Source organism: Urocampus carinirostris, chromosome 8, assembly GCF_059441175.1.
Source record: "Urocampus carinirostris isolate Australia breed hairy pipefish chromosome 8, RoL_Ucar_1.0, whole genome shotgun sequence".
NCBI lineage: Eukaryota > Metazoa > Chordata > Actinopteri > Syngnathiformes > Syngnathidae > Urocampus > Urocampus carinirostris.
In genome coordinates, this window is record NC_142356.1 from 3006911 (window position 1) to 3019404 (window position 12494).

Genomic DNA, 12494 nt, shown 5'->3' on the forward strand with positions numbered 1-12494 from the left:
TGACGAAAGAAAAAAAGGAAAAGAAAGAAAAAGAAAGGATGAAAAGGGGGTTAAGGCAGAAAAGAAGGGAAAAAGACAAAGAGCAAAGAAAAGAAATATAGGGAAAATGAAAAAGAAAAGAAAAAAAAAGGAACAAGAAAGACAGGGAAATACAAGAAAAAATAGAGAAAAAAGGGGTGGAAGGAGTAAATAAGGTTTTTGGATTATTTAAAATACCTGTAGCAGCAAGAAAAAAAATCTATTTGAATTTCTGACTAAAACACATCAAAAGCTAGCGCAGTACTCGTCTTTGTCCACTCGAGGGCGCCAGTTATCCGATGCTTGAGACGCAGAATTCAATGGGAGTTTATTTTTCGAATTACGACTTTAAAAAATGAATAAAAGTGAGCGTCATGTGGTCAAAAAGCCTTAAAAGGATATATAAAACTATTATTTAAAGTATATACTTCACATTTCCGTGCTTTATGACAACTTTAATGCGCTAAAAAAATAAATCGGGGGAAATTGGGTTAACTGGGCGGGAGGAATTACAATTAAATGAGTGACACAAAACATTAAATTAATATTTTGTGGCCGAAGACATTAAAAAGACTGTTGACTGTATTATTATGAAACGTTTTCCTGTCTAATTAGCTAAAAAAAAACACTGAATTGGGCCAAATGGGCGGGAGGGATTTAAGAAAAGGTCCAAGAAAGAGGGAGGGAAATGTGGATGGAGAGTAAGAGAAGGAGCAAAAACCGTTCTTCTTTTTTCATCCTTCGCTCTTTTCCTGCCACTGACTCCAGCTTGCAAGCGACAGGCAGGTGAGACACTTTTTCGGCTTCTTTCATTTTATGTCCTTTTATATTTTCATGATTTGATGCCTTTTTATACAAGTAGAATCCTATTTTATATAATAAGGAAGGGAGGATGACACAATATTAGGAAAGATTTGGACGTGTCTTTGAGGTATGTTTAAAATTAAATTATAAAGTCAAACTGAAAAGCATAAGAGGTAAACAAAATTTTCTTGCTGTTTGTTTGCTTTGATGTCTGCTGGCAAAAGGCGAGGAGAGCAAATTGAGGCTTTGTGGAAAGACAATATTTTACTTGGCTGCACGCGAGGGATACTTTTAGCACGCTCGCTTCTTTTTTGGGGGGAAAGAGTTTCTCAACTTCCTCCATGAGATGACTCAGACTAACTTAAAAGTTCTCAATTTTCTAATTAGTGTAGCGAAGCTGACCACCACCCTAGTCGTCACCCTAATCCTAGCCCTCAACCTCTACCCTGACTGTATCCTTAACCTTAAAACTAACTCTAAAACTCAACACAACACTACCCAAACATTAACCCTACCCAAAACCCAATCTTAGCTTTAAACCTACCCCTAAAATTAGCATAATCCTAACCATAAACCCAACCCAGCCCAAACCAAAACCTTAGCTCTTTTCCAACCCAGATCAGAATTCTAACCTTGGACCTAACCCTATTAAAAACACTAACTCCAACCCCAAACCTACCCTAACCCCAACAGAATCCTACCGTTACCCCAGCCTTAAACCTTTAACCCAACCTTAGCCCTAACTCCAGCTTTAACCCTACCCAAACCTTAACCCCTACTCAAACCCTCACCCCGACCCTAACCAAACCCCAAACCACAATTCTAAACCTAACCCTACCCCCAACCTTAACCTTTGTCCTAACCCTAAACATAGTCCTATTCCTACCTAGACAAACCCTAAATCTAGCCTCACCCCAGCCTTAACCCTGCCTAAATCCTAAGCCCAACCCTAGCCCTAACCTCAGCTTTAACCCTACCCAAACCTTAACCCCTACTCAAACACTCACCCCAACCTTAACCAACCCCCAATTCTAAACTTAACACTACCCTAACCCCAACCTTAACCTTGGTCTCAACTCTAAACATAGTCCTATTCCTACCTAGCCAAACCCTAAATCTAGGTTCACCCCAGCCTTAACCCTGCCTAAACCTTTAACCCAACCCTAGCCCTAACCCCAGCTTTAACCCTACCCAAACCTTAACCCCTATTCAAACCCTCACCCCAACCCTAACCAAACCCCAATTCCAAACTTAACCCTAACCTAATCCCAACCTTAGTCTTAACCCTAAACATAGTCCTATTCCTACCTAGCCAAACCCTAAACCTAGCCTCACCCCAGCCTTAACCCTGCCTAAACCCTAGCCCTACCCAAATTCATAGCCAAACCCTAACCCCAACCTTAACTCCAGCCCTAACCCAAACCCTAATCCCTAACTCTCTCCCTACCCAAAGCCTAGACCAAACCCGAAAACTACCCCAAACTTAGCCTTAACGCTAACCCTAATTTAATGCTTCAGTCTTTTTGAAGCATTTCTTAAGGTTCTTGTTCTGATGCTTTTACTTTTTGAAGCTCTTCCAAACTTTCTCACTTATACGCTTCAATGTTCTGCAAGTTTTTCTCAACTTTCTCACTTTTACACTTAAATTTGTTTTATGGTTTTCTCAACTCTTTTGGTTTGAGGTTTCAATCTTTGACTTCCTCGCTTTATTTTTAAATTATTTTCAAGCATTTCTTAACTTTCTCATTGGGTGCTTTTGTCTTTTCAAACATTTCTCAATTTTTTTTCCTCACTTTGATGTTGCTAACCTGATAATTTCGCAACTTTCTCACATTGAGCGTCAACAACCATTCCAAATAAAAGCGCCCAAAAAGGCCCCCGAATGCCACATTGTCATTTTTAATCACATACTCCGTCGAGGGACGGAATGTTGCAGGATCGAGAGCAATTTTGCGGCGTCTTCTCTCGCCTCGCCTTCGCATTCCTGATTTTTTTGTCTCGGTTCCTCCGGCAGGATGCGGTTCCTCGGCGTCTTCTTGCTGCTCGTCCTTTACCCGTCCCAAACACTGGCGCAAGAAGCCAGGGTACGGCTTTTGGGTGCCGGCGGGCGCAATGCTAACCAAGGACGCCTGGAGGTGTTCTACAACGGGATTTGGGGCACGGTCTGCGACGACCAGGTCAACCTCAACCTGGCCAACGTGGTTTGCAGGCAGCTCGGCTTCCAACGCGGGTTGACATGGGCACACAGCAGCAGGTTCGGTCAGGGCCGAGGTAGGTCCCGCCCTTTCAGAGATATTTTACCGGCGTAAGCCTTGACTCGGTCCCTGCGTCCTGTGATCCAGGTCAGATTTGGTTGGACAATGTCAACTGCAGAGGCAACGAACGCTCCATCGCAGAGTGCGGTTCCAACGGTTGGGGAGTCCACGATTGCACTCACTCCGAGGACTTGGGCATCATTTGCAGCCCAGAAAGAACTGAGGCCGCCTCAGGACCAGAAGCCCAACCAGCCTCCAGACAGGAGCAAAGACCACAGAGACAGAGGACACCACCGCCCCAGCAACCGGCCCCGGCCCAATCGCCAGCTCAATCCCCGGTCTCGTCCCACATTCCCGTCCCCGTGCCCCCGGTCCACAACCGAGGCCACGAGATCGCCCTCCACCGCAATCCGCTTTCTCCGCGCCGCACCAGGATCTCGCCCCAGGAAAACGGTCACGAGATTCAAATCCCGCTAAGGTACCGTGGGTTAACGCAGGGCTCTGCGAGGCCGGCACCCAGCACCCCCCAGAGGCGGGAGGAGGAGACACCGAGAAGAGAAAGCCCTGCGTCCAGGCAACAGCCTGAGAGACAGCCCGCTAGGCAGGAGGAGGCCCCGCACCAACCTGAGAGACAGCCCGCTAGGCAGGAGGAGGCCTCACCCCAGCCAGAAAGGCATCAAGAATACGGCGGAAACCATATCGAGCCAGACCCCGCTTATCCGGATCTGGGACTGGAGTCGGATACTCAGTACATCCAGGTATGCAAAGAAGGTTGTATTCCAAATTAAGACTTAAAGTCCACCTTCTGGTTGATTATTGATCGGGGTTAGTTGTCGTTGTTCGGGGTTAGGAGTTACTGTTATGGTTAGGGTCAGGAGTTAGTGTTCAGTTTTAAGGTAAGGGGGTTAGCATTACTAAGGTTAATGTCTGGGGATAGTGTTGGTTTTAGGGTGATGGATTGGTGTTAAGAGTTAGTCGTTAGTATTAGGGGTTAAGGTTACTGTTTGGGGACAGGTGTTGGTATTAGGGGTTAGAGTTAAGTGTGAGTTGAAGGGGTTAGTGTTAAGGGGTGGGGTTAAGGGTTAGTGTCTGGTGTTAGGGTTAATGGTTATTGTTAGGGGTTCAGGGTTGGACTTGGGTAAAGGTTTCAACTTTACTAAGAGACATAGTCTCTCCAGCATGTCCTGGGTCATACTTGGGGTCTCTAGGACAGATGCCTAAACCACCAGGTGGTGGAGCAATGGTTTAACTAAGAGTAGCTCCCAGATGACAAAGCTTCTAACGCCATCGCTAAGGGGTTGCTCTTTGGACGATCGTATCTGGGATCCTATCTTTCGGTCACGAATAAGAGCTGAGGTTAGGACCGTAGATCGACTGGGAAGTCAAGAATTTAAATGATCAGTTTAGCTTTTTCTTCTCCAAGACGGACGTATACAGTGTCTATCGAACAGCAGACGCTACAACTAATTCGTTTTCCAGATTCAATATGTATCAGAATGAGTTTTTTTAGACAAGAAGGCAAAGAAAAATGTTGGGCTTGACTTTCTTACTCTAGGGATAGAAACAAGGGCTAGTGTTAGGGTTAAAGGCTGCATATAGGAGACTAGAATTGAATGGAATAAGTTCGAACAGAATGGATTAGTCTTTGTCATTGATTAGATTAGACACAACACTCCAGGGTAAACATGTAATCGAAACTAAAGAAAAAATAACATAAAAGATCGTCAGTATAAATAGGCAAAAGTATCTACAACATAGTGCTTAGAGATAGGCCCAAGTAATAATAATTGAAAGAAACGGTTTCTGAGCCCATTTGTCCTTGTTTTAAGGGACCTGTAGCTCCTACCAGAGGACAACAAGTCAAAGAGTTGGTGACTAGGTTGAGATATAGTAAGATTACCTGGATCAGCGTGTGCTGACCATCAAAAACTTGAAAGGGGCGTGAAACTTTGTACCGGTTTTCCTTATCTTCTTACGTTCCATCCATTCAAGTTTGGTGATGATGTCACTTCCTGTTCTAGAGTTGTACTGGAAAAAACTATTGAACAGAAAGGATATAGTTAATTTAGAAGGAGTGGGAGGTAGACCATCTTTAAGGTTTAGGGGTTTGTGTCAAAGGTTAGGGTTAAGGGTTGGTATTTGGGGAAAGTGTTGAGGGTTGAGTGAGATCTTAAGGGATTACAGGGTTAGCGCAATACAAGCACGTTTTAGCACTCTCAAAGCCAATTTCCCAGTTTTTCCAGTACCCAGCCTCTTGGTCTACTTACCTGTTCTCTTGGGCAAGACGCGTAGGGGGCGATGAAGCTTCACATGACGCTATATAAACTAATGCCAGCTGCTGTTAGTCACAAGGGATGAAGAACTGCATTGGCAAAGCGGAGCAACCAGAACTGGTGTGCCGGTGTCATTTTTAAGCGTACTTGATTCATTTTTCTCTATGCGTGGACTATCGAGGTAGACTGCTGGGAAACCTGGCAAGAAATCTCAGGCATTTACAAGCACTCCACCCAAAATTCAAGCATTTTTCAAAACATATTAACATTCAAGCATTTTCAAGGACTTCGAGTTTAGTGTTAAAGGATAGAGTTAAAGGTTAGTGTCCAGGGTCAGGGTTAAAAGGTTATTGTTAGGGGTTAAGGGTTAGGGGTCGATGCAAAAGATTATTGATCGGAGTTAGTCGTTGTTGCTCCGGGTTAGGAGTTGCTCTTATGGTTATGGGTTGGGAGTTCGGGTTCAGGGTTAAGGTAATGGGTTAGCATTACTAAGGTTACTGTTTGGGGATAGTGTTGGTTTTAGGGTTATGGATTGGTGTTGGGGGTTCGTAGTTAGTATTAGGGGTTAAGGTTACTGTTCGGGGATAGGTGTTGGTATTAGGGGTTAGTGTTAAGGGGCGGGGTTAAGGGTTAGTGTATGGTGTTGGGGTTAATGTTTATTGTTATGGGTTCAGGGTTGGACTTGGGGGTTAATGAGAAACATTAGTGATCAAGGTTAGGGGTTGTTGTTCTGGGTTAGGGGTTAATCTTATGGTTATGGGTAAGTGATAGTTAGTGTTCAGGGTTTAGGTAAGGGGTTTGCGTTACTGTTACTGTTTGGGGATAGTGTTGGTTTTAGGGTTATGGTTTGGTGTTAGTCGTTAGTCTTAGGGGTTAAGGTTACTGTTCAGGGATAGGTGTTGGTATTAGGGGTTGGAGTTAAATGTTAGTTGAAGGGGTTTGTGTTAAGGGGTGGGGTTAAGGGTTAGTGTCTGGTGTTAGGGTTAATGGTTATTGTTAGGGGTTCAGGGTCGGACTTGGGGGTTAATGAGAAACATTAGTGATCAAGGTTAGGGGTTGTTGTTCTGGGTTAGGGGTTAATCTTATGGTTATGGGTAAGTGATAGTTAGTGTTCAGGGTTTAGGTAAGGGGTTTGCGTTACTGTTACTGTTTGGGGATAGTGTTGGTTTTAGGGTTATGGTTTGGTGTTAGTCGTTAGTCTTAGGGGTTAAGGTTACTGTTCAGGGATAGGTGTTGGTATTAGGGGTTGGAGTTAAATGTTAGTTGAAGGGGTTTGTGTTAAGGGGTGGGGTTAAGGGTTAGTGTCTGGTGTTAGGGTTAATGGTTATTGTTAGGGGTTCAGGGTCGGACTTGGGGGTTAATGAGAAACATTAGTGATCAAGGTTAGGGGTTGTTGTTCTGGGTTAGGGGTTAATCTTATGGTTATGGGTAAGTGATAGTTAGTGTTCAGGGTTTAGGTAAGGGGTTTGCGTTACTGTTACTGTTTGGGGATAGTGTTGGTTTTAGGGTTATGGTTTGGTGTTAGTCGTTAGTCTTAGGGGTTAAGGTTACTGTTCAGGGATAGGTGTTGGTATTAGGGGTTGGAGTTAAATGATAGTTGAAGGGGTTTGTGTTAAGGGGTGGGGTTAAGGGTTAGTGTCTGGTGTTAGGGTTAATGGTTATTGTTAGGGGTTCAGGGTCGGACTTGGGGGTTAATGAGAAACATTAGTGATCAAGGTTAGGGGTTGTTGTACTGGGTTAGGGGTTGGTCTTATAGTTATGGGTTAGTGATAGGGGTCAGTGTTCAAGGTTAAGGTAAGGGGTTTGCGTTACTGTTTGAGGATAAGTGTTTGTTTTATGGTTATGGTGTTAGGGGTTAGTGTTCAGGGTTAGGCGTTAGCATTAGGGGTTAAGGTTACTGTTTGGGGAAAGGTGTTGGTATTAGGGGTAAGGGTTAAGTGTTGGTTGTGGGGGGTTAGTGTTAAGGGATATAGTTAGTGTCTGGAGTTAGGGTTAATGGTTATTGTGCGGGGTTAAGGGTTGGGGGTAATGAGAAGCATTTGTGGTAAGGGCTAGGGGTTGTGGTTCTGAGTTAGGGGCTGGTCTTATGCTCAAGGATTAGTGTTATGGGTTAGTGTTCAGTGTTATGGTAAGGGGTTAGCTTTAAGAGTTAAGGTTGCTGTTCGTGGACAAGTTTTGGGTTTATGGTTGGTTGGTTGGTTGGTTTTGGGTTAGCACTAGAATAGAATAGAATCGAATACACCTTTATTGTCATTGTTACAAAATGGGTTAACCTATTGTGACAACGAGATTGGGCATGGCACTCCAGTATCACACATTCACAGTGAGGTAAAAAACCCAAGAAGATAGAGGAACAGAGAACTAGGGGTTTGAGTTACTCTTCTGGGATAGGTGTTCGTATTACGGGTTAGTGACAAGGGTGAGGGTTAGGGTTTAACGGTTAGGGTCAGCCTAAAACCAAACAATTGATTGCAATTCTGACCAATCATCTTCTTAGAATGACAGAACACAGAAGGCAGCATGTTCCTCCCTTGTGTCTTCCAAATTCAGATTCCTCGTTCAAAGTAAAAACCCACATTGAGGTCAAAACCCCAAACCATTCTCTTTTGTTCATTTCCAGGGCGGCGAAAGCGTGCAGCTGTCAGAAGCTCGCCTTCGCCCGGTGCTCTCTGGCGTCCGCGGCGGCCTGGTGACGGAGGGCGTCCTGGAAGTCAAGCATGCCGGAAAATGGCGGCACGTTTGCAATCAGGGCTGGGACCTTAGCGCTAGTCGCGTGGTCTGCGGCATGCTAGGGTTCCCTGAGGCCGAGGCCTTCGACACCAACGCCTACAGGTGAGTGAGTCAGCTAGCACGCTTGATGAAAGCCATGGAAAAGTGTGGTTTGGGACGTTTCCTTTTGCCGAGCGCTAACTGCTACCGTTAGCGTGACTGGTCCGCCAAAACCGACCGGCCACCGGAAACGTCTGCACCGGCGGCCTTCGTCAAAATACCAACCGGCTAATAATGTCTGACCTAGATTTGTAGGAGGTTTGGAAAATGACAGCTCTTTCACTGCCATGGACTGCAATAAACATGGGGATCGCATAGTGAAAGTGCTGTATAGTTGGACATTGTTTGCTCTCGTCTTGTAAATTGTTCCAAAGTTTGACTCCGCACACAGACACACACATCCTTTTCCTGGTGGTTCTCACCTACGGGATTATGAATTTACGACAGCCCCTTAAATTATAATTTCCCTCTTTCCCGATGAATAATTTATCGATGTTTTTTGGCACTATGTTTTGTTGACCTTAGCTAGCCTGTTGCAAACACCCAGTACCCTTAAAACATTCAAATAAATACTACTTATGTGTAATCTAGATGCAAATGAATACATTTCATCATGAATGAATATCCAAAAAAACACAAAGGAAATTGTATTATCTTTGGTGTCATGTGACTTGAGCTGCTCAAGTGGAGTAGCTGGTGGATGCAAAGTAAGGAGGAGATGGCGGGATAAAAATGAAACAGATTTTAAAACATGAGAGGATTGTCATGCCTTTAAAAGACTTGGTTCTTTAATCACCCTCTGTAATAATAGACCAGATTGTCAATTTCTCAAAGGTGCTGTATGTATTCTACTTGATTCCGTCATTTTCTGGCTTTCGTTTTATTGGTCATGCTAGTATGTGAAATTTTTAGACGCGCTCCTATAAACTCTTCCTTTTTTTTTAAATATATTTTTTTAATGGTTTGGGTTGCCATTTGGACTGTATTTCAAACAGTCCTTTTCTTACTTTCACCATTTTCATCCGAAAACTAAAGAATACCAGGACCCATAGCAAATAAATATAGCACAAGAATACAGAATAGAAGCTTTTTTTCCATGGTTATCGTGTTTTTGCTTCTCCGTTCGGCATCACTACAGGATTTGGGACCCGTAGCTAATAAATATAGCACAAAGAATACAGACATAAGCTTATTTTTCATGGTTATTAGTTTCTGCCTCCATTTTTTATCCCTGCAAATCTTGGGACACTATTATAAAAATCAGCATTGCCAATTCGCAAAGTATTTATGAGGAACACAAAATTCTGAACTGAGGGAACGGAAAGGCATTGTGGGAGGTAGTTCAGCCACAAACATGTTGTTTTCGCGATGCAGTAACGCAAAACATAGACCAGTTACAGCCACAGGGGGGAGCTGTTGCCTCAGTGACCCCCTACCTCAAATTAGGCAAGAGAGCATAAATCAGACTTTCCCCCACAGGAGGAAAGAGGACAAGCGGTCATTATTGGCGACAGATGGCGGTCGGTCGAGTGGCGTAGCTAGCTAAACTAAAAAAAGAAATGGGCGGCTAGCCGCACACACACAAATGTTTGCACGGTTATCTCCAGTTTTGCGAAATGCTGGAGGGAACCCGGACGCTTATTTGTATTTGTGCATGGAGGTAAACCTAGCGGGCCAGACGGTGTTTACAAACACCAGCTTTTTGTGTCCGTTCCGTCAATATTCCAAATCTAAATGAGTCTCTGGTTTTTCACCTACAGTAGACCCCAGGATTTGGCGGGGTCCGGACTAGTAGATTAAAGAGAAAGAAAAAGAGAGATAAAGAAATAAGAGATAGGGAGAGGGAAAAGGAGAGAGGGCAGGACAAAGAAAGAAAAAGAGAGAGAGGGAGAGAGCGTGAGAAACATAAGATAAAAAGTTGTGAGAGAGGGGGAAAAGAAAGGGAGAGAAAGAAAGAAATACAAAGAGAAATAGAAAGACAGAAGGAGAGAAAAGAGAAAAGAAAGCGCGAAGGGTAGGAAGAAAGAAAGAGAAAAGGAAAAAAAGAATTTAGAGCAAAAAAGGAGGAGAAAAAGAGAGACTGAGAGAGTGAAAGAGAAAGAGACAGTGGGAGAAAAGGGGTGGAAAAGAAAGAGAGAGAGAGAGAGAGAGAGAGAGAGAGAGAGAGAGAGAGAGAGAGAGAAATACAAGTACAGTACATCAAGTTGACAAATTTCACCCTGCAGCTTGTTTTTCTCTTGCGCTTCTCTGAGTGTTGTCTCGCGGCCCGGATTCAATCCCTTAGCGAGCCTGACCTGGCCCGCGGGCCGCCTGTTTGACGACTGTGATTAAGACGCTTGTCTGCTACGTGTTTGCGTCACGGCATCATGAAAATGTCCCTGTATCATTGTCTGAATTACTTCCCACGATGCCTTTCTTTCTCTTCATTCAGTTGAGAGTATTGTGTACTTTGCGAGTCAGTTATACGATACTATAACTGATATCTATTTTTGTATTGTATATTGAATGTCTTGATACTGTATTTAATGCTAAAGAGAGAAGCAAAAACATGATAACCATGGAAGCTTGCCTTTATCAAGTATTACTAAGAAGGCGCACGAGTTGCTACCCTGAGTAAGAGCATGAAAATTCTTTAAAGTGGAAGTTTTAAAATCATGTTGAATTGAATGCTTCGATTGGTCCTTGGAAGTAAATAAAATTCCATTTTTCCTTTACATGTATATTTATTTATAATTCTTTTATTCTTATTCACATATTTTACAAAAGGCTCCCAGTTTCATATGCATTTCCAAAATACCAACTTAGCTGCACGGCTTGCTAAATAGCTAAAAGGGCAGCTTGACTGTTAGCTAGAAGGTTAGTTTCATAGTTAGCTAGAAAGGTAAACAGGTAAAAAACTAAAAGGGAGATAGACAGCTATCTAAAAGAGTAAAGGTCCATCTAAATAGCCAGATACAAAGCAAAAAAAGCTAGCCAGATGGCTAGAAAGGATGCCAAAATTGAACTTGATAACTAGCAAAAAAATTAAAATGTTAGCTAGATAGCATTCAAAAACATAAAAAGCTAGCTAGATAGTTGCTAAATAGCTAAAAAGGTCGCTTGATAGTAAGCTAGAAAGGTAAACAGATAAAAAACTAAAAGGGAGCTAGATAGCTAGCCAAAAGAGTAAAAGTCTATCTTAATAGCCAGATACAAAGCTAAAATGCTAGTTAGCTGGCTAGAAAGGAGGCCAAACTTGAGCTTGATAATAAGCAAAAAACGTAAAATTTTAGCCAGATAACATTCAAAAATGTAAAAAGCTATCTAGATAGCTTGCTAAATAGCTAAAAAGGTCGCTTGATGGCTAGCTAGAGAGGTAAACGGATAAAAAAACTAAAAGGGGACCTAGATAGCGAGCTAAAAGAGTAAAAGTCCACCTAAATAGCCATATACAAAGCTAAAAAAGCTAGCTGGCTAGAAAGGAGGCCAAATTTGAGCTCGATAACTAGCAAAACAGGTAAAATGTTAGTTAGATAGCATTCAAAAACATAAAAAGCTAGCTAGATAGTTGCTAAATAGCTAAAAAGGTCGCTTGATAGTAAGCTAGAAAGGTAAACAGATAAAAAACTAAAAGGGAGCTAGATAGCTAGCCAAAAGAGTAAAAGTCTATCTTAATAGCCAGATACAAAGCTAAAATGCTAGTTAGCTGGCTAGAAAGGAGGCCAAACTTGAGCTTGATAATAAGCAAAAAACGTAAAATTTTAGCCAGATAACATTCAAAAATGTAAAAAGCTATCTAGATAGCTTGCTAAATAGCTAAAAAGGTCGCTTGATGGCTAGCTAGAGAGGTAAACGGATAAAAAAACTAAAAGGGGACCTAGATAGCGAGCTAAAAGAGTAAAAGTCCACCTAAATAGCCATATACAAAGCTAAAAAAGCTAGCTGGCTAGAAAGGAGGCCAAATTTGAGCTCAATAACTAGCAAAACAGGTAAAATGTTAGTTAGATAGCATTCAAAAATGTAGAAAGCTAGCTAGATAGTTTTCTAAATAGATAAAAGGGTAGCTTGATGTTAGCTAGAAAGGTAAACAGGTAAAAAAACTGAAAGGGAGCTAGATAGCTTGCAAAAAGAGTAAAAGTCCATCTTAATAGCCAGATACAAAGCTAAAATGCTAGTTAGTTGGCTAGAAAGGAGGCCAAAATTGAGCTTCATAATTAAAAAAAAAAAAGGTAAAATGTTATCTCTATAGCGTTCAAAATTGTAAAAAGCTAGCTAGATACCTCACTAAATAGCTAAAAAGGTAGCTTGATAGTTTGCTAGAAAGGTAAACAGGTAAAAAAGGGAGATAGCCAGCTAGCTAAAAGAGTAAAAGTCCATCTAAATAGCCAGATACAAA

The 12494-nt window shown here is 42.5% G+C and overlaps 1 protein-coding gene across 1 annotated transcript in view; it reads left to right on the forward strand.

Moving 5' to 3' along the window:
* Positions 1 to 730: 730 nt before the first annotated feature.
* LOC148360499 (lysyl oxidase homolog 4-like) overlaps positions 731 to 12494 on the forward strand; it is a 54968-nt gene continuing 43204 nt past the window's right edge. The window contains exons 1-4 of the mRNA XM_088342974.1: positions 731 to 804; positions 2837 to 3093; positions 3165 to 3835; positions 7971 to 8182. Of these exons, the coding sequence (XP_088199100.1) occupies positions 2838 to 3093; positions 3165 to 3835; positions 7971 to 8182 (1139 nt within the window). The 5' untranslated portion in view covers positions 731 to 804; position 2837. The remainder of the gene's footprint in view (positions 805 to 2836; positions 3094 to 3164; positions 3836 to 7970; positions 8183 to 12494) is intronic.